The 21,614-nt window shown below is 31.6% G+C and overlaps 1 protein-coding gene and 1 non-coding gene across 3 annotated transcripts in view; both read left to right on the top strand.

Annotated features, from left to right (window-relative positions):
* Positions 1-21,614, top strand: part of LOC145261088 (septin-5-like) — a 494,396-nt gene that overhangs the window by 118,738 nt on the left and 354,044 nt on the right. For both annotated transcript variants that reach the window (XM_080119270.1, XM_080119272.1), the window contains exon 2: positions 4,239-4,362. In XM_080119270.1, the coding sequence (XP_079975396.1) occupies positions 4,305-4,362 (58 nt within the window). In that variant the 5' untranslated portion in view covers positions 4,239-4,304. The remainder of the gene's footprint in view (positions 1-4,238; positions 4,363-21,614) is intronic.
* On the top strand, positions 5,191-5,263 carry Trnar-acg (transfer RNA arginine (anticodon ACG)). Its single transcript has one exon. It is a non-coding gene; the product is annotated as a tRNA-Arg (tRNA).

Below are 21,614 nucleotides of genomic sequence, written 5' to 3'. Positions count from 1 at the left end.
TTTCTCATACGTACATATATATATACACACACACACACACTCTCTCATATATATATATATATATACACACACACACTCTCCTCATATATATATATATATATATATATACACACACACTCCTCATATATATATACATACACGCACTCTCTCATATATATATATACACACACACAATCTCTCTCATATATATATATACACACACACTATCTCTCTCAGTGTGCATATATATACACACCCACTATCTCTCTCATATATATATATATATATATATATATATATATATACACACACACTATCTCTCTCATATATACATGTGTATATATACATACACACACACACTATCTCTCATATATACATATATATATATACCATTTCTCTCATGTGTGTGTGTGTGTGTGTATATATATATATATATATATATATATATATATATATATATATATAAACAAACCAAGTTATATGTTCATCAACGTTTCGTCTTGATTTCGACACTTCCTCTGGAGACGAAATGTTGATGAACACATTACTTGCTTTCTTCCTTTTTTTATTTCCTTATTTCGTCGGAATGCTTTTTCCAGTATTCTCATCATTATATATATATATATATATATATATATATATATATATATATATATTAGTGCAAAATTTTGTTGAAAATTCAAAGACTCATGTTTTCTTTTTTATAACCCTCGTTTATCTCCTGGATTTTTCCATTACAGCTGTTTCATTAATGAGTGGCAATTTTACGATTTATGTGTCCGTAAAATGTCCTGTCCTCACCAACTTCTTCAGATGTTTATCCATTAGATTTTTACAACGAATGGTATATTTTTAACATGCTGGACATCGTATTCGGGTAAAAAGATTTTCACAGCCATGCTTCCTCACTTCCTCCATCTTATATATATATATATATATATAATGGTTGTGTGTTGATATTTTCAACCAAATATGAAATTTTGAAAATCCATTATCATAAAAACATAATGTTGTAATATTTATTAAATTCCTGAAAGTTTTATTAGATTTTTTAGAAGCATTGTATATCTATCTACCTACTATTATATAAATGGAACTCTGTGTGTGTGTCAGTTCGTTCCCTATAGACCTCTAAACGGCTGGCCGAGTTTTAGGAAATTTCGCACAAATATATTTTATGTGCCTGACAGTGTTCTTAGATAGCTATTTATTCGATAAGTACCGATAATCGAAAAAAAAACAATGAAAGAAGGAAAAAGTTATTTTAACTAAAGTAAACGCCTTATACAGCCTAATATTACGTGTATTTGAAAAGTTTTATTACCACACAAGCAGAAAGACCTGGCATATAAAATCAACAGTAGGGTCTTTGATATGGTAGGGATGCGTTTGAAATGAAGGTTTCTGTTTAGAGCACAATTGACCCATGATATTTGACTTTTTCATTTTAAACTTTAATTCAAGCCATTGTATATCAACATAATTTTATAAAATCAACAGGTTCTCTACAGTGCAATGTAGATTACAATGTATTGTGGACTAAGTTGCTGCGGGGAGGCATGTGAGACTTCCTCCCGCTGGACTGCAGTGGGTCCCCAACTAGAGCAGGTAATTAATAGATTTGATTTAAAAAAATGGACGATTTCGATGACAATAAAAATATGGGAGTGTGAAACCTTCGGTCATTATTCAATCCCAGGCAACCTTGTGTCATCCTGCTAGTATATCATGTAATCTAGTTTTTCTTTTCCCATTACCAGGTAGAAAATTTTGGGCAATTCCTGTCAGCTTTTTCAACCAAATGCGAAATCATGACAATGAATATACATGCTGTTATAAAAACGGGTGCAAGAATGTTGTATTTAACAATTGGTTTCAACCGTTTTATATTTTCTTTTTTTTTTTGTTGATTATTTTCTTCCATGCAGATTGTAAAATACATAATTTTTGTCTACGAATATTCTGTTGTAAGAAGTTATTGTAGGAAACAAAGTATGCGTGTGTGCTATGAAAATATATATGGCAATTAAGCTACACAGAATTTTCGACGTTTCATCCACGTAAGATCTCGTTAGGCTAATATATATATATATATATATATATATATATATAATGTTGTTTTTATTTTGATTTTAGCGATATGTTTTGAATGCATTCAATTATTTACGAAAGTGCATTTTTTTACCTAAATGGGAGTTGGGAATAATTTTCCCTTTTAACCAATTTGGTACCCCCACATGGGGGAACGGTATATATATTATTTTTTAAATGTAATTATCCACTGACACGTGTTTCGTCGTCTACGGCTCATCAGAGTGGTTGTATCTAGCGAGATTCGAAATCGGGACCCAACGCTAATATATATATAATCTCATTCAAACACTACCGCGTTTGAATATATGGTAAAGTGGCAGTTTTAGTCATTTAGAACTGCTTTAAAACTTCACCGCTCACTCATATTTCGACCAAATTTCAAACAACTATTACAGTTTATAGATCTCCTTCTCATCTATAAAAAAAATCAATTTTCGTTCAGTAAAACAAAAGTTATGATGAATTTACTGGTGTTCGAAATCGTAAAAAAAATGTAAGAAGGTGACCGCTTTTTTTTCTGACTGATTTCAATAGCTACCACATCGCTTCATCGACTAGTGTTGCTACTAATGCACCGCTCTCGCGGAAAGGAATGTAACAAGTGAAACAGAATGAAAGCAGACGAGTGCCATACATCGTTATTACAACGTTATCTACAACAGTTTTTATCCCCCTCCTCTCTCTCTCTCTCTCTCTCTCTCTCTTCCTCTTTCTTGCTCTCTCTTTCTTTCGTTCGCTCGCTTTGTACATTTCTTTTTATGCTGATAAAAAACACATTTCACGGCGTCAACAACAGTATTTTATTTCCCCTGTCTCCCTCTCTCGCTTTTTACATTTCTTTTTCTGTCACAATATAAAACACATTATCTACAAAAAAATTTATTTCTTCTCTCTCTGTCTCCCTCCTGTATATATTTTTCCCAACTCTCCTTCTCACACTTCGATTATTATTTCTCTTGTGTGTTTCTGTGTCCGTGTGTTGGGTTTACCATGCGGCTCGCTACGATAAATTGCTATGACAAAGGAAAAAAAAGTTAATCTATCTACTTTTCATTCCGCCTTTACTTATGTATTCAAAGATTGTCGTTAAACAACTACAGGAGATGAGGATAACAGTCCACAAATAAATACATAAAATATTTTTTTTATTAATCAACTTACGGATATTTTTGTATAATGAAAAAAAAAAAACCAGTTTGCCACACTAATTCCTTCTTTAAAAAAATTAAATTTTTTTTTTTTTTTTTTTTTTTTTTTTTTTTGGTGGTTGGGGATCTATTTACGCAAATTGAGCCACAGCAATGAATGGCCGGGTACGGCTAGTTTATATTATTTTGAGCTAATTACATACATGCCCGCCGTTTTCAGGGAATACAAAAAATAGTGCATTGTTTATTAAGAAATATAAATTAATTTTGGCGTTCTATATTTCATCATAAAATGATTTTATAAAACATTTTTAAAGTTAATTTTTAGGGTTAAGGTTATTTGATTATTATAAATAACAAATAATGGTATGTAATTCACGAAAAGGCAAGCAACATGATTGAAATGGTATAGTTCAATTAATGTTTTTATTTTTGAAGAATTCAAGGGAGAAAACTCGGTATGATTGTATATAACCTTCTTTTTATTAGTTTTTAGGAATATAAGAAACTGTCTTCAATCTATCAGTTTATTTAGACGGAATAAGTTATTTCAGACAAAAATGAACTGAAATAAAGTGTGTGTGTGTGAGTGAGAGAGAGAGAGAGAGAGAGAGAGAGAGAGACTGACTGACTGACTGACTGACTGACTGACTGATTGACTGACATAGGTGGGAACACTAACGAAAAGTATACTAGTCCGAATCAAATACACGCGTTCGATGAACTAATATTTGGGTTTGACCTTGAAGATCCGACTGACTTAATTTTATAGAGTAGATGTAATACGCGTATTCGCTTATTGTAATTTATTGCTTTTTTATTTTCTTTATTCATCAAAATAGATGTCTTTTCTTAGCGTTAACGACATCCTTATAAAATATGCATATTTTAATTGGCATTATATGATCTGTTATTTTTGTTTTGTTTTATTTTTGTGTTTTTTTTTCATCTTATAATTTTTGGTATAGCGTAAATAAATATTTCTGGTTTAAATTATTTTTTCTTCTTTAATTAAAGGTTACGAGATCGAATCGATTGCGAGTCGTGGTGTTTTGCCCTTTTTATTCCGACGGATAATTTACCATGTGGAGTAACTATTCCGTGTCCCTCTCCCCGACGCTGTCATCAAGGATAAACGCAGGTGGGTGACATTAATATTATCATGAGTGTTATGAATTATTTTTTTCTTTTAATTAATAACAACGTAATATTTATTTATTTATATATGTACTGCAGAAAATTATAATAACATCGGCGCCGTCGGTTTCAAATCCAAACAAAGGGAACTTATAATTGGTCTGCTTTACTGTAATCTCTCCACCCTCTGTTTATACCTGCTTGTTTTCCAGGAAACAGAGGTTGAAGAGAGTAAAGTAAAGAAGACCAATTATAGGTTTCTTTTGTTTGGATTTGAAACTGACGGTATTTAGATTTTTTAAAATTTGAATCTTCTTCTACAAGCATAGGTTGCATATCTGGTTGAATCTATTGAGAGTTCGTTTAATTTAGAATTGACAAACACCGACAAATATACTCGTAGAATAAACAACACAAAAAAAACTACTAATTATAGGGTAAAAGTACACTAATGAATTGTAATATGAGGCAAATAAAAAAAAAACAGAATAGTAAATCTATATTATTAATAAAATTCTAAATGTTTATTTGTGTGTGTGTGTGTGTGTGTGTGTGTGTGTGTGTGTGTGTGTGTGTGTGTATACATACCAATAAAACTTTCGAACGGATGCACTGAATTGAAAAATTCTTCCCCCCCCCCTAAAAGGTGTGAGTCCCTAGATTGTCCTTATCTATATATGGTTCGTAGCGAACAACGCTGAGTCACACAAAAAGCCCGAAATAAGAGTTTTTGGTCAGTTTCGTGCAATTGTCGAAAAAGTTACCTGTCCATGTCAACGGAATTTAGTACTGTCTGTATACAGTTTCGGTAACATCTTTTGGCATACGGACAGGACTTGTGGCGCAATGGATAACGCGTCTGACTACGGATCAGAAGATTCCAGGTTCGAATCCTGGCAAGTTCGTAATAATTTTAGCCATCATTTTATCTAACGTTTACTCATTAGCCTTAACCTTAGTTAGGGTATTTTTGTTTTTTCGGTGATTTTGTTTTGTGCATATGGGAATTTTGCTATTTACTTCAGCAGTGCTCAATACGTGGGTTGAGCTAGGTAGTAATTCATAAAATATATATGGCAATTAAGCATCCACGCTAGGATTCATCAGGCATAATATATATATATATATATATATATATATATATATATATATATATATATATATATATATATATATATATATATATATATATATATATAGAGAGAGAGAGAGAGAATAAAAAAGGAACAAACCGTATTATGTGTTCACCAACGTTTCGTCTTTATTTCGAGACTTCCTCTGGGTGAATGAGATTAAGAAACCAAAAAAAATATACCAGTACAAAATATTTGAAAAAGTTTCACGTGCACAGTGTGACGCAGTTCTATTTAAGAGAAACGGAAAAATTGATGTTGGAAATTCAAAAAGGAAGGGGGGCTGGCGCTGTTAAAGAGAAGGAAATTTTAGTGACGTCAATTAGTCGTTAATTTAATTTTAAAACTATGAACGCAAGTTTATATTCTTATTGGGAAAAAGATATATCTGTTGAAATTTAAATATAAGTTTGTAACAGGAATGAAATGAGTGTTTTTTATGTAATTTATTGATTGAGATTATGTGTTAATTATTACAGGGGGTGTTTGAATGGTGTGAGAAAGTTAACCTGTGTCCACAGTTAAATAATGTTCTTTTAATAACAGTTTACTTATTAATGGCGCTATGTTATAGAAACCTCCACGTTGTTTAATAGTGCTTGAAATTGCGATAAGCGCAGATTCAAGGAGTCTCCGGCGCGGTTTATTTGAAATAAATTTAACTACTTTTGCTTGTTTAAAATCAAAGGTGTGGTTATGTTGCAATGAATGAGAGAATAATTTCACCAACGTATTTATGATGGCAATTATGGCAAGGAATAGTATATATACCTCCAATAATACAATAATTTATAACACACTAAATAAACTAAAAATTCCTATCGTACAAACCACATCACTAACCATAAGACATATATTAAAAACCACGAAACATCTCTATAACAAACCAGTTTCCGATGGAGGTATATATACTATTCCTTGCCATAATTGCCATCATAAATACGTTGGTGAAACTTAGCGTAAATTGGAAAAAAGGCTCAATGAACACAAAAGAGATATAAAAAATAGCAATTCTCTTAGTGCATTATTCTCTCATTCATTGCAACATAACCACACCTTTGACTTTAAACAAGCAAAAGTAGTTAAATTTATTTCAAATAAACCGCGCCGGAGACTTCTTGAATCTGCGCTTATCGCAATTTCAAGCACTATTAAACAACGTGGAGGTTTCTATAACATAGCGCCATTAATAAGTAAACTGTTATTAAAAGAACATTATTTAACTGTGGACACAGGTTAACTTTCTCACACCATTCAAACACCCCCTGTAATAATTAACACATAATCTCAATCAATAAATTACATAAAAAACACTCATTTCATTCCTGTTACAAACTTATATTTAAATTTCAACAGATATATCTTTTTCCCAATAAGAATATAAACTTGCGTTCATAGTTTTAAAATTAAATTAACGACTAATTGACGTCACTAAAATTTCCTTCTCTTTAACAGCGCCAGCCCCCCTTCCTTTTTGAATTTCCAACATCAATTTTTCAGTTTCTCTTAAATAGAACTGCGTCACACTGTGCACGTGAAACTTTTTCAAATATTTTGTACTGGTATATTTTTTTTTTTTTTGGTTTCTTAATCTCATTCACCCAGAGGAAGTCTCGAAATAAAGACGAAACGTTGGTGAACACATAATACGGTTTGTTCCTTTTTTATTTTCTCTATTTTGTCGGAATACTATTTCCATTATTTTCATCATATATATATATATATATATATATATATATATATATATATATATATATATATATATATATATATATTGTTGTTGTTGCTATTAGCGATAAATATTCGGAATTAGCGTCTTCTACCAAGGAGATCAAGGAATTAGTTTTTCCCTAAAAAAATCGCCCATATTTTTTTTTACCGTAAACACACACACACACACACACACACACACACACACACACACATATGTATGTATATTATTTATTTTTTATTTAACTTTTAATACAATATTTTACGTACAACAATGTACCTGTAGGATATTGGAAATAAACCATAATAACCAGATATATTTTGACACTACCTTAACCAGATTAATTAGATAAATAATTTTACAGTTTTATAAAAAGGGTTACAATTATACCGCAGGGTCTCCATTCACGCCGATCGTCCACAGAATGCCAAACAGCAATATATTACACATGAAAAATTCCATTGTGGAATTTCCACAGGTCCTGCTAGTTTTGATGATTCCCCTAAAGATAATGTTGACTCCTTTGCACCCCTTCAAATAAAATGAACTCTCCCAGCCCGTATGCTTAACTTCAGATTTTCACAATTGAAAAGGAAACAATAATCCACGAGTACGTGCGAGTAAATTCTTTCAACATTTGATAAAAGACTTGAATATTTTTTTTTTTTTTTTTTTTTTTTTAGTTTCTAACAGCAGCTGCTTTCCAATATGCGGCGCTCGTGCGTCTCCTTTTTCTCAAAATCATGTCAGCCATTAAGATCTCCATGGAAACGAGTAAGTTTGAAAATCGGTCCTGAAAATAATCAAACTCGACGGGCCAGCTGGATTGAGGCCATCGATTTTTCTCGTATTTAATTTTATCGTAAATGAGACTGTTGCAAAGTCGGCGCCTTCTCTTTTCCTGTCCAAGTCAAAGTTCATTATAGAAATTGTAAGTGATAAAATGAAGAATAACTAAAAATCGAAAGAGGATACGTCCTTGACAATCAGGAGCTGCTGGATGGGTTATGATTTAAATATGATGTGAAGCAAGCACTTGTGTTTATTTCCCAAAATGTAATGACTGGCATTTTTAAATCTAAAGACAGATAACTCTTTCTTTTTCGGTCCAAGAGAAATAACTTCTTCTTCTTCTTCTTCTTCTTCTTCTTCTTCTTATTATTATTATTATTATTATTATTATTATTATTATTATTATTATTATTATTAGCAGCAGCAGCGGCTCACAAGGAGATTTCGCGCAGGCCATTAAAGATCTCTCTTTGAAAACAATCTGTGGTGTTTCCTGGAGCTGAGTGACAAGTATCCTCAGATTTCCAGTACTCTCGATAACATTTGCAAATGAATGTGAGTTTTCGCAACAGCCGCTTACCATTGATTCCTTGCTGGCAGCGGCCATTGGTCTCCACAGGAATTTGAGTGGCAAGATCCCAGTCCTCTTCGTACTTATCCAGCAGAGGTTTAGTCAGCGCTCTCTCCTCGGTCTTTCCATCCTCCTTGACCCTTCTCGCCTATTTGGCATCAATCTTTTTTCTGGGGAGGGAGGGGAGATAGAGAAATTATAGATATGCGGCTTTAATGTTCTTGGTTCCATGTAACGCTTCTTCGTGTTTTTCCTCTGCAGCAATTCGTCTGTGGTTCGTGTGTATTCTCCGCATTTAAGGGGTTCCTTAATATTTCAGCAGTTTGCATTATTGTTATTCGTTGTATCTTCCCAGCCATTCCTTTGATTCAAATTTATCTAATTCTCTTTTCAAAGTTTTTCGGAATTGTTCCTAGTGCTCCTACTATTATAAGTATTATCTTGATTTTCTTCATCATCCATATTCCTTTAAATTCTCTGGCTAGCTCTGTGTATTTGCTCTCCTTTTCTTTGATATTCACCCTGTGGTCAGTTGAAACAGCAAACTCTACGATTTGACAGAACCTTTCTTGTTAATTATTACGACATCCGGTTTTCTTTCTTGGGTGGGTTTATCAGTTTGTATGTCCATGTCCCATAGCATTTTGTGATTCTCGTTTTCAAGTACTGTTGCAGGCTTATGTTTGTACCATTTGTCTGTGCGTTCGAGATGCAGTTGTTTGCATAATTCCCAGTGTATTGCCCTCCCCACTTGGTCGTGCCTATTCTTATATTCCTTTTGTTATTATTTACTTGGGAGTCACTACTTATCAAGGCCCGAAGGCTACTCGAGAACAAGGGTTAATGAATGTAAGGTGGTAAAACGGTGTAAATTGGGTAGAATTTGATTATTTATGGACAACAAGAACTTGTTTACATTGGATTTGAAGACTACGACGTTGTATTCAACCGGGAAGCAGGTCAACGGAACAGTGTTCTACAGGCTAGCAGTTTTGGGAACGAAGCTTTGTTCATGAAATCTGCGTTTAAATTTAGGTGCAGTTAGAGAGTGGGGGGACATTGTTTATAGTGGTTGTAGCTAGTCGAGTAACTTTTGTGAAAGCTTGGCAGGGGGAACCATAGATTGGAGTTCAGTCGAACACTGGGCATAAAAGTAACGGTAGAGCAGAGATTGGCTCGCAACGTCTCTTCTGTGGGAAAGAGGTTGCAGGGAAAAGAAAAAGGGCATCACCTACGAGGTTTCGAAGTCGGTTTTGAACTCTATGAAGTCTGGGTGGGTTGCGCCGAATAGCTCTTGCTCAGATGTAGTAACAATATTCCATTTTAGGGCGTACCTGGCTCTTATATTGATAGTGGGTGGCATGGGCAACGAGATACCAACATTTTTTTTTTTCGATTAACAGTAAAATACCATTTATGTTCATCAATCCCATTGCTTGAACGTTGTCCATTTCATTTCTAGAACTAGATGCCCCCCACCTCTCTCTCTCTCTCTCTGTACCCGCAGAAGTGAGTGATATGACAGCCAAAGTCATCCTCCCTGGTAGCTATATATATATATGTTGAGCAAAAAAAGAAAAAGTGGTAGTAGGAAGGCAGGCTCGAACCCGTACCGCAAAGGAGGAAAAGAACGGGGTAAAAACCATCGCCAAACCGGAAGCGACATTTTTTAAAATTAACGCTAGACAATCTAAAGGAGAGGATAACTTTAAAAAATATCGGCGAAAGAAGTAACCCCCCCCCCTGTAGAAAAGTGCCTAGTTGAAGGGGAAGATATTAATGTTTTCAGCCAATTTTTCGATATTTATCGTATGAAAGGTCGAACTTTAAAACGATACTGATCTTGGTAAAATCCGTCGCCTCTATTGAAAGTTTAAAGCAGACATGCAAGCAGACATACATACATACATTTATATATTGGTAACTAAAAATTTTCGACCCAAACTGATGAAAAAGCTTACCCTATCTCTGAATACGTTTTATGTAAAATTTCAAATATTTAGACCAGAAATTGTCTGAGTAATTTGGAAGAGACCGCAGAGGTCAATTTTTTTAAACTTTGACCCCTATTATGACCCCTTAACATTTATTGTTTTGGGCTCAAATTGAAGTTATTAAATTAGATCCATGTCCAAGGAACCTATATCTAAAATTTCAAGTGCGTAGACCCAAAATTGTCGGAGGAGTTTGGTAGAGTTCTCAAAGGTCAAATCGTTGAACTTTGACCCCTTAATCGCCAAATTTCTGGCCAAAAACCGATCACATCGATTTTCCCAAATCTCAGTAACCTGTATATCAAATTTCGAGTCTGTAGACTAAAAATTGAGAGTTATTACGTAGGGAAATACACACAGATACACAGACACACACACTTTTACTTATATATATATATATATATATCTATATATATATATATATATATATATATGTGTGTGTGTGAACGTGTCTCTGTGTGTGTACATTTCCCTACGCAATAACTCTGCCACTTTTAAGTCTACAGACTCGAAATTTGATATACAGGGTACTGAGATTTGGGAAAATCTTTGTGATCCATTTTCGGCCAGAAATTTGGCGTTTAAGGGGTCAAAGTTCTACAATTTGACCTTTGAGAACTCTACTAAACTCCTCCGACAATTTTGGGTCTAAACACTTGAAATTTTAGATATAGGTTCCTTGGAGATGGATTTAACTTAATAACTTAATTTGAGCCCAAAACAATAAATGTTAAGGGGTCATAATAGGGGTCAAAGTTTAAAAAAATTGACCACTTTTTTGTTTTTGTTTTTTTGCTCAACATACACCTCCAAACACCCGGACAACGCCAGGCTAAAATGCTAGTATATATATATATATATATATATATATATATATATATATATATATATATATATATATATATATATATATATATATATATATATATATTTTTAATAATCTTACCTTCTAAGCTTTTTATATTTTTAATTTTATTTGTTTTTCTTTATTTCTTTGGCCGGTTTTCCATCTGCTGTCTCCGTTTTATGGTATAAGTATACCGATTAATTAAATATATACATCAACCTACTCATTTGTATTCTATGTATTTGTTTACTTATATTTCACTATATGCATTTACATACACATTTATTTCCGGAGTTTGCAGATACCGGCCTCTCCTCTTATTTTGTATGTAAGTATGTATGTTTTTGTTTAACTTGTATATGTTTTTGGATATGTGTATATGTTTATGCATGCGTGTGTGTTTGTATATATATATATGTGTGTGTTATTGTATATGTATTCATATATGTATATATATTTATATGCGTGTTTGCATGTATATACATGTATGTGTGCATTTGTGTGTCTGTATGTATGTATATGTGTATATATATGTATGTATGTATGTGACTGTATATATATAATTTTCTATTTTTTATTTATTTATTTATTTTTTATTTATATAATATATATATATATATATATATATATATATATATATATATATATATATATATATAGCAGACGCCCCATTTCTTGAACTTGGCCATTTATTTGTTCTTCTGATCAGTTTTCTTAATTTAATTCTGAGACTTTCACGTGCATATCTAAGCTGACCTAATTATTAACGCTAACTTTCGCGCTTTTTGTCTGGATCAGTTTGACCTTGCTTTTCAAATTTAAATTGTCACCGTTTTTCGGTTTTTTTTTTTTAGCCTTAATTTTTTTTATTCATCCAGCCTTGACAGACGTGTTTTAAATATTATCTCTAGTGCTTTTCGTTTAATGATTTGGAATTCATTCCATTTGCGCTTTTTTCCAAGGAACTCTGCCTTTTGGATGATTTTGGACCATTTGGAATTTACCCATTGGATTGAAATTTTAAATTCGACCGTTTTGGATTTTACCATTTTTGGATTTTTACCCTTCACCGGACTATCCATTCATGTGAAATCTTTTTATTATTTTTCTTTTGCCTCCTGTTCCCCTTACCTCACCCTTTTTTTAACCAAGTAAGATCTTTGACTTACTTGTAGTTTCATTAAATATTTTTATATGCAAAATCCGATCCTGCATTTTGCTAATTCCTGCCCTCTGATGAGAAGGAGAGTATTTCTTCAAATCTCCGCGGATTAAGGACTATCCACTTATCTTGTGCTTCCTTTTTTAAAATTAAATATGTTTTTAACTCTTTTTCAAGATGTCTTTTAACATATTTTATTAATCATTTGTTCATATTATAAGCTCTATTTCCTTTTCGGTTTTATTGAGCTTTTTACATCTGGCTGAGTTTATTTTACTTGTAAATATTAACTCTTTAATATTTATAATATATTTTAAGTTTACCATTTTGATTACCTTAGTAAACTTATTGTAACTTTTATTTTATATATATATATATATATATATAATATATATATATATATATATATATATATATATATATATATATCCAACAACCTTGTAGCTTAATAATTCACATTTCATCTTGATGTTTTTCTCTTAATAGTAGGGTGCGCCTGACCTTGTCGGCATAAAATACGCTTAAATATATTTTAATTCGTGCAGGTTTCGTATTTGTTATTATGGAGCCAATTCTCCATTGAATATTATATTGTACCTAATATATAGAAATGATTTCAAAAGCAAAAGAAAAAGACTTGGGTGCCATCAGCTAGAAACCAAAACATTTAGCGCTCCAGCCGTGTCTCTTACCGATGCAGCTATCGCATTTGTTCTGCAGGTCCGAATTCCCTATATATCAAGTTTTAAGTCTGTAAACCAAAAATTGAGAAAGTAACTTTGTGGAGATCGTTCCTCACACATAGACAGACAAGGTCACTTTTACACACACACACACGCACATATATATATATATATATATTAGCAGGTCGCTCGGCCTTCTTTGATCGTAAAGTACGCTTAAATATGATATTTTATTTCATGCAGATTTCGTATTCATTATTATTATTAATGAACCAATTCTCTATTGAGTATTATACTGCAGCCAACATAAGTAATGATTTCAAATGTATAAACCAAAATTATGACTTGGGTGCCATCAGCTAAAATCGACAGCAAAGCATTTCTCTTCAGTCTTATTCGTTACCCTCTGAGCCGCGCCCATATTTATAAAAAGTTTTTAAAAAACGTTGATTAACTTATAAATGTATATTTGCGCACACGTAGAAAGGTCAATTTAAATCGATTTACGCTTACCAAGTTCCAATTTTTGCACCTTAGCAGTCATGCTTATCGGCTTTAAAAAAATCTCATATGTTCTGCAGATGCAAATTTATGTATTGTTTCAAGTTTGTCGACAAAAATTGTCAGAGGATTTTGTAGAGACCGTTTCTCACACCGACAGACTAATTCACTTTATATATCCATATCTATCTATCCATCTATCTATCAATCTATGTGTCTTTATGTATAGATTGAAATATGTATATATATATATATATATATATATATATATATATATATATATCGTATTAAGCGACGCTCTTTGTGTAAACATATCGAGCGGAGGCATTTGAACGATGTCAAAATATCGTTCATTCATTACCCACACAGCAGCAGCCGTATAGCGTAATGGTGAGAAGCCTTGACTGTCATTTGGGCGGTCGGGTTTCGATCCTAGCTTGAGGCAGTTGCCTGTCTAGCCGCACTGGTGAGCGTTGAAACAGCGAAACAGTACTGTATGTGGATGACTATATATATATATATATATATATATATATATATACACACACACACACATTAGCAGGCGGCCCGACATTGTCTCATTCGTAAAATACGCTAAATATGATAATATGATAGTTTGATTAATACAGATTTCGTATTCATTGTTATATTATATCGGACCCCATATATAGTAATGATTTAAAAAGTAAAAAAAAAAAAAAAAAAAGATTCGTGCGCTATCACCGAGAATTGAAATCAAAACTTTTAGCTTATGATTTACTTTCCTTTGACGTTAATGCCTGAACTATGAAGACATATTTGCTGCAAGTCTAAAAATTAAAACATGAATCAATAGCTATTACGTTACACATGCATATTCGTAATTCCGTCGTTCAACCTTCACCTGGCAAATTCCATTTTTCAAATTTTCCCGGTTAAAACCCAAACATAAAGTTCTGCATGGGTTTGAATACCCTATATATTAAGTTTCATGTCTGTAGATCCAAAACTGACAGAGGAGTTTGGTAGGAATTTTTTTTAATACATATATATATACGCATACATAAGTATATATAGAAAGAGGTTTGTGTTTACTATGATCTTTTTACGCAAATATTACGCAAGTATAAATCCTATAGAATATCTGCATGAATATAATTACACGTAATAGATTTGTTTTTGCTCAACACACACCTCAAAACACTCGGGCAACGCCGGGCACCCAGGCTAGTCCCATAAGGAAACCGAATAAACTAATAGGGAATTAATTAAAATGAATGTTTAAAAGAATATGCAAATTAGCTAGATCTTTTGCAATTCCACGACCCATATATATTTTAAATAGATAAAAGGGGTTTTAATATGAATATCAATACACAAAAATACCCAAATTTATAGTAGATTTCGTGTAGATATAGATAAAGATATAAATGCATATAGATAGAGATATATATGTATCATACAAGCGATTGTAAATTTAATATTGCCTTGACACTTCTTCCTACGGAGGAAGTCAGTTCCACCCGCTTAGGGTAAATGCCGTCCAATAAATGAACGGTATATATATATATATATATATATATATATATATATATATATATATATATATATATATCGCACATCATTTTACAAATAGGTGGACGTAGGAATCAGACGAAAACAAAAATCCAATTGATCAGTATTAAAAACGCCTGGACTTTTTTTTTTTTAATAAAATGTTTGTTTATAAGACTCACTTCTGCTGTAGATAATGATGATGGTGATGATGATGATGACAAATTTCACACATTATTTAACAAATAAATGGACGCAGCAGAAGTGTGAGTCTTATAAACAAACATTTTATTTAAAAAAAAAAAAAGTCCAGCCGCTTTAAACGCTGATCTGTTGGATTTTGTTTTTCTATGATTTCGACGCCCATTCATTTGTTAAGTTGCACAAACATTTCAACGAGTGACTGTCTCTTTTACAAATTGTTTGTATTGGATTGTTTTTCTTTTTTTATTCATGTCACTCATATAATCGTACCCATCACCATCATCGTCGTCCTGATCATTGAGGATTTATGACTTTTGGAACGCTCCTTCATGCGTATTTTACATGTATGTGGTATGTGTATGCGTACGTGTGAATATGCATATGTATTTACATGCGTGTGTGTCCCTCAACATGTATAAGATGTGTGTGTACATGCGTATGTATGAATGTATGTGTGCATGCATGTGTTTATTTCCATGTGTATGTGGGGTGGAGAGGGCTCCCATAAGCCGTGGTGAAAGCAACTCCTGTAGGAGAAGAAATCTTTGATTTTAAAAAACCATAAAGCGGGAGACCAGTACCTGCATTAAGCTGGTCTGCAGTTTGATTTGTTGCTGGGTCTCAACATTTTGAACCGAAAGAGAGAGAGATTTAGCTGTCGTACAAAGCTAAAACTCTGTAACATCATCTTTGTATAGATACTTCCTCAGGCATAGTCCTGTGGCGATGGAAAAGTTGTGACGCGTGTAGGTCTGAAATGCTGGAAGTATGTAATAATGGATCTGCCATCATTATATGTATCTTTGTATGCATGTTTATATATGTACATGTATATACGTATTATGTAGGTGTATACATATATATGTATGTATATGTAGGTGTATACATATATATGTATATGTAGGTGTATACATATATATGTATATGTAGGTGTATACATATATATGTATGTATATGTAGGTGTATACATATATATGTATGTATATGTAGGTGTATACATATATATGTATGTATATGTAGGTGTATACATATATATGTATGTATATGTAGGTGTATACATATATATGTATGTATATGTAGGTGTATACATATATATGTATATGTAGGTGTATACATATATATGTATATGTAGGTGTATACATATATATGTATGTATATGTAGGTGTATACATATATATGTATGTATATGTAGGTGTATACATATATATGTATGTATATGTAGGTGTATACATATATATGTATGTATAAAATAAATATGGAAAAGTTGTGACGCGTGTAGGTCTGAAATGCTGGAAGTATGTAATAATGGATCTGCCATCATTATATGTATCTTTGTATGCATGTTTATATATGTACATGTATATACGTATTATGTAGGTGTATACATATATATGTATGTATATGTAGGTGTATACATATATATGTATATGTAGGTGTATACATATATATGTATATGTAGGTGTATACATATATATGTATATGTAGGTGTATACATATATATGTATGTATATGTAGGTGTATACATATATATGTATGTATATGTAGGTGTATACATATATATGTATGTATATGTAGGTGTATACATATATATGTATATGTAGGTGTATACATATATATGTATGTATATGTAGGTGTATACATATATATGTATGTATATGTAGGTGTATACATATATATGTATGTATATGTAGGTGTATACATATATATGTATGTATATGTAGGTGTATACATATATATGTATGTATATGTAGGTGTATACATATATATGTATGTATATGTAGGTGTATACATATATATGTATGTATATGTAGGTGTATACATATATATGTATGTATATGTAGGTGTATACATATATATGTATGTATATGTAGGTGTATACATATATATGTATGTATATGTAGGTGTATACATATATATGTATGTATATGTAGGTGTATACATATATATGTATGTATATGTAGGTGTATACATATATATGTATGTATATGTAGGTGTATACATATATATGTATGTATATGTAGGTGTATACATATATATGTATGTATATGTAGGTGTATACATATATATGTATGTATATGTAGGTGTATACATATGTATGTATATGTAGGTGTATACATATGTATGTATATGTAGGTGTATACATATGTATGTATATGTAGGTGTATACATATGTATGTATATGTAGGTGTATACATATGTATGTATATGTAGGTGTATACATATGTATGTATATGTAGGTGTATACATATGTATGTATATGTAGGTGTATACATATGTATGTATATGTATATGTAAGTGTATATATGTATGTATATATAGGTGTATATATATGTATGTATATGTAAGTGTATATATGTATGTATATATAGGTGTATATATATGTATGTATATGTAGGTGTATATATATGTATGTATATGTAGGTGTATATATGCATGTATGTATATGTAGGTGTATATATGCATGTATGTATATGTAGGTGTATATATGCATGTATGTATATGTAGGTGTATATATGCATGTATGTATATGTAGGTGTATATATGCATGTATGTATATGTAGGTGTATATATGCATGTATGTATATGTAGGTGTATATATGCATGTATGTATATGTAGGTGTATGTATATGTAGGTGTATATATGCATGTATGTATATGTAGGTGTATGTATATGTAGGTGTATATATGCATGTATGTATATGTAGGTGTATATATGCATGTATGTATATGTAGGTGTATATATGCATGTATATGTAGGTGTATATATATGCATGTATATATACATGTGTATATGTATGTGTATTATGTGTGTGTATGTTTATAGATATGTGTGTATGTATATATATATATGTATGTATACTAATGACCGTCTTCAGTGTTATGTCTGTTTGAGCGTGTGAATTCGCCGGCAGGACTAAAAAAGTAATTTTCGAGCTCGTGTCTGAGGGAATGGCACTCGTCTGGGTATATATATATGAGAATGTGTTGTGTGTGAGGACACTTCTCAACCTATATACTTAACGAATTTTTGATCTACAGATTTGAAATTTGGTATATAGTGTATTTAGATATGTGAAAATCTTTTTAAATCGGTTTTCATCCAGAAAAAAGGGCTGCTAAGGGGTAAAAATTGAAAAATTAGTTTGTTGAGGTCATCGGGTTTGTATGTTTCCCGAATACGTTCTCATGACAGATTCCTTATGTTAAGAATAAGTAGGTTACAAAGTATTTTTTTAAAGATCGTACTTGACTCACTGTCTTAAATTGTGATTTCGATCTCAGCTCGAGTATTTTTTATTTTATTTTTTTTTTTTTACTTACAAGAAGTGAACTGTTTGGAAAAAAACAATACACGCATGCACGTCTCAGTTTTTGTATGAATTAAAATATAATATTTATGCGTATTTTATGACTGGGCAAGCCAAGCAGCCTGCTAGTATATATATATATATATATATATATATATATATATATATATATATATATATATATATATTTCAGAATGTGTGATAAGTATTTCCACAGTCAAACAATATCGCAGCTCACAAGGCCCATGAAAGCCAATAAACTGATATTAATTTGCCCACTAGGTTAGCTTGTTGAATAACAATGCCATAGAGAGTGTAGAAATTCTAATTATGAGAAATCGGCTTCGGTTCTCAGTAGTTCGATGACTATACCCTTTCTTTGAGACAAAATAGGCGAATGTTATAATCGAATTTCGATGTGGTTTGTTTGTGTGTGGCACGGTTGTTTGGATGTCAGGGTACTCGTCTCGGACGCAAGAGATTCTGAGTTCGAATTCTGGGTCTTGGATTTTCGGTCTGCGGCTTTCATGACTGTTGTGAGCTGTGAGAAAAAAAATAGTTATTTCATTTCATTATTAACATATTCATAACAAGTACAGATTAGTTAGCAGTTAAAACATACTTATTATTAGTTACCCGCAGTCGAGTAGTTTTTTTTTGTTTTTTTTTCTTGCTAGGCAAGACTAATTTCGTTTCTCTAAGATTTGCGTTCCGTTCCATTTTTTATATCCGTTCGTAGCCACTATCTTCCGTACGACTTTTGTTAACATTGCTACACACACACACACACACACATATATATATATATATATATATATATATATATATATATAGAAGAAGAGTCGGGAAAAAGCGGCTGTGAACGGATGTTAAAAATGGAACGGAACGCAATTTAAGCGAAACGGAATTAAGGCGTTGTATAGCCTAGCAACACAAAACAACACAATTGCTGATAACGCAAGTATGTTTTAATGTTTAACTACTCTGTACCATAGTACCATAGTCAGTTATCGAGCTTTTCTTCTTTGTCACGTGTGTGTGTGTGTGTGTGTGTGTGTTAATATTGGCAAAATAGAAAGTATTCACTTCGTCATGGTCGCTAGATCTTAAGTTGAAAATTGTGAACCAGTACACGGAAACGGCTACAGATACAAACACGAAGGAACATCACGTGGAATCGTGACAACTGAAACTGTATAATTGAAAAATACCGCCCCCACCCCCATGTTATTTTTGTTGGGGTGGGGGTGAGTAATCACCATAAATGGCCACCACACCAAATAATGCGGGTCAAGGAAGATGGAAAGACCGAGAGACGGGAGAGAAAGCACCCACCAGACCATCCGCTAGATGAGTGCAAAGAGGACTGGGACCTTGGGGAGGCTTGTTGCCACCCAAATCCCAGTGAAGATCAATGGTCGCAGCCAACAAGGAATCCATGATAAGCGACTGTTGCGATAACGGAAATTCTTTTGCAAAGGTTATCAGAAGAGGTAACGAGTACTGGAAATCTGGGGTGGCTTGTTGTCACTCAGACTCCAGGGAACACCACAAGTTGTTCTCAATAGTAATCTTTGATGTGTGCTTGATTGAATACTCATAGGGAGTACATAATAATAGTAATAATAATAATAATAATAATAATAATAAATTCCCCATTATTTTGGTCGAATTTTCATTTCTATTGCTTATTTTAATTTATTTGTTAAGTATAAGTTAATTTGGAATATAATTATATTTGGTTAAAAATTAATAAACTATTAAACTATTCAAAATATTTTCAATGTAAAAAAAAGTTTAATTATTAAAAAAATAGCAATTTTAATTTATTTGCAAACAATTGTTGGTTACTTTGTAAAACAAGTATATTTTAACAATCAGTAATTTAATATTTTTAAAATTATAATTAATAATCCAATTATGTAATATTTAAAAAAAAATTGTAATTAGTAATCCAATTATTAAATATTTTTTAAAAAATTGTAATTAGTAATCCAATTATTTAATATTTTAAAAAATTATAATTAGTAATCCAATTATTTAATATTTTTTTTTAAATTGTAATTAATAATCCAATTATTTAATATTTAAAAAAAATTATAATTAGTAATCCAATTATTTAATATTTTTTAAAAAATTGTAATTAGTAATCCAGTTATTTAATATTTTTTAAAAAATTGTAATTAGTAATCCAATTATTTAATATTTTTTAAAATTATAATTAATAATCCAATTATTTAAAATATTTTTTTTAAATTATAGTTGTAAAAACAGTTTGATTCTATTATTTATTTTAAAAAATTTAAAAACAAAAATTATGAAAAAAAAAAATTGATTATTAATAATGAAACAAATTGTTGAAAGCAAATTATTTGCTAAAATCCTGAAGAAGATTCTGTTATGGATCGAAATATCGAATGTAATTTAAAAAAAAAATAATGCATTTAGTAACTTATCGGCTTTTAAATCGTTAAATTTCGGATGTTGTATCCTAATATTAATTGTACTTACCATACGCAGTACTTGTACAGTTTAATCAAGACATTAAAAAATGAAAATATCGAAAACAGTTTATATTGTACATATCCGTTATGAAATGAAGTCCTCCGAAAAAAGTTTCACCAATTTCATCAAGTTGTTTTTTTTTTTTTTTTTTTTTTTTTTTACAGCGAAAAAACAATTTGTTATGATACCGAGCAAATGGTTCGATTTTTAGGAAGAAAAGCTAGTATTAAAGATGGAGAGGGAGTGTCGGCGCTTTAAATTGAGTTATCTCCCCGTGGCGCGTCCCAAAAATTCCAAGATAGCTAACTTCCA

This window comes from Euprymna scolopes, chromosome 37 (genome assembly GCF_053919585.1).
Source record: "Euprymna scolopes isolate OS-2025 chromosome 37, ASM5391958v1, whole genome shotgun sequence".
NCBI lineage: Eukaryota > Metazoa > Mollusca > Cephalopoda > Sepiida > Sepiolidae > Euprymna > Euprymna scolopes.
The sequence above is the reverse complement of the archived record's forward strand: the minus strand, read 5'-3'. Positions and strand labels throughout refer to the sequence as shown.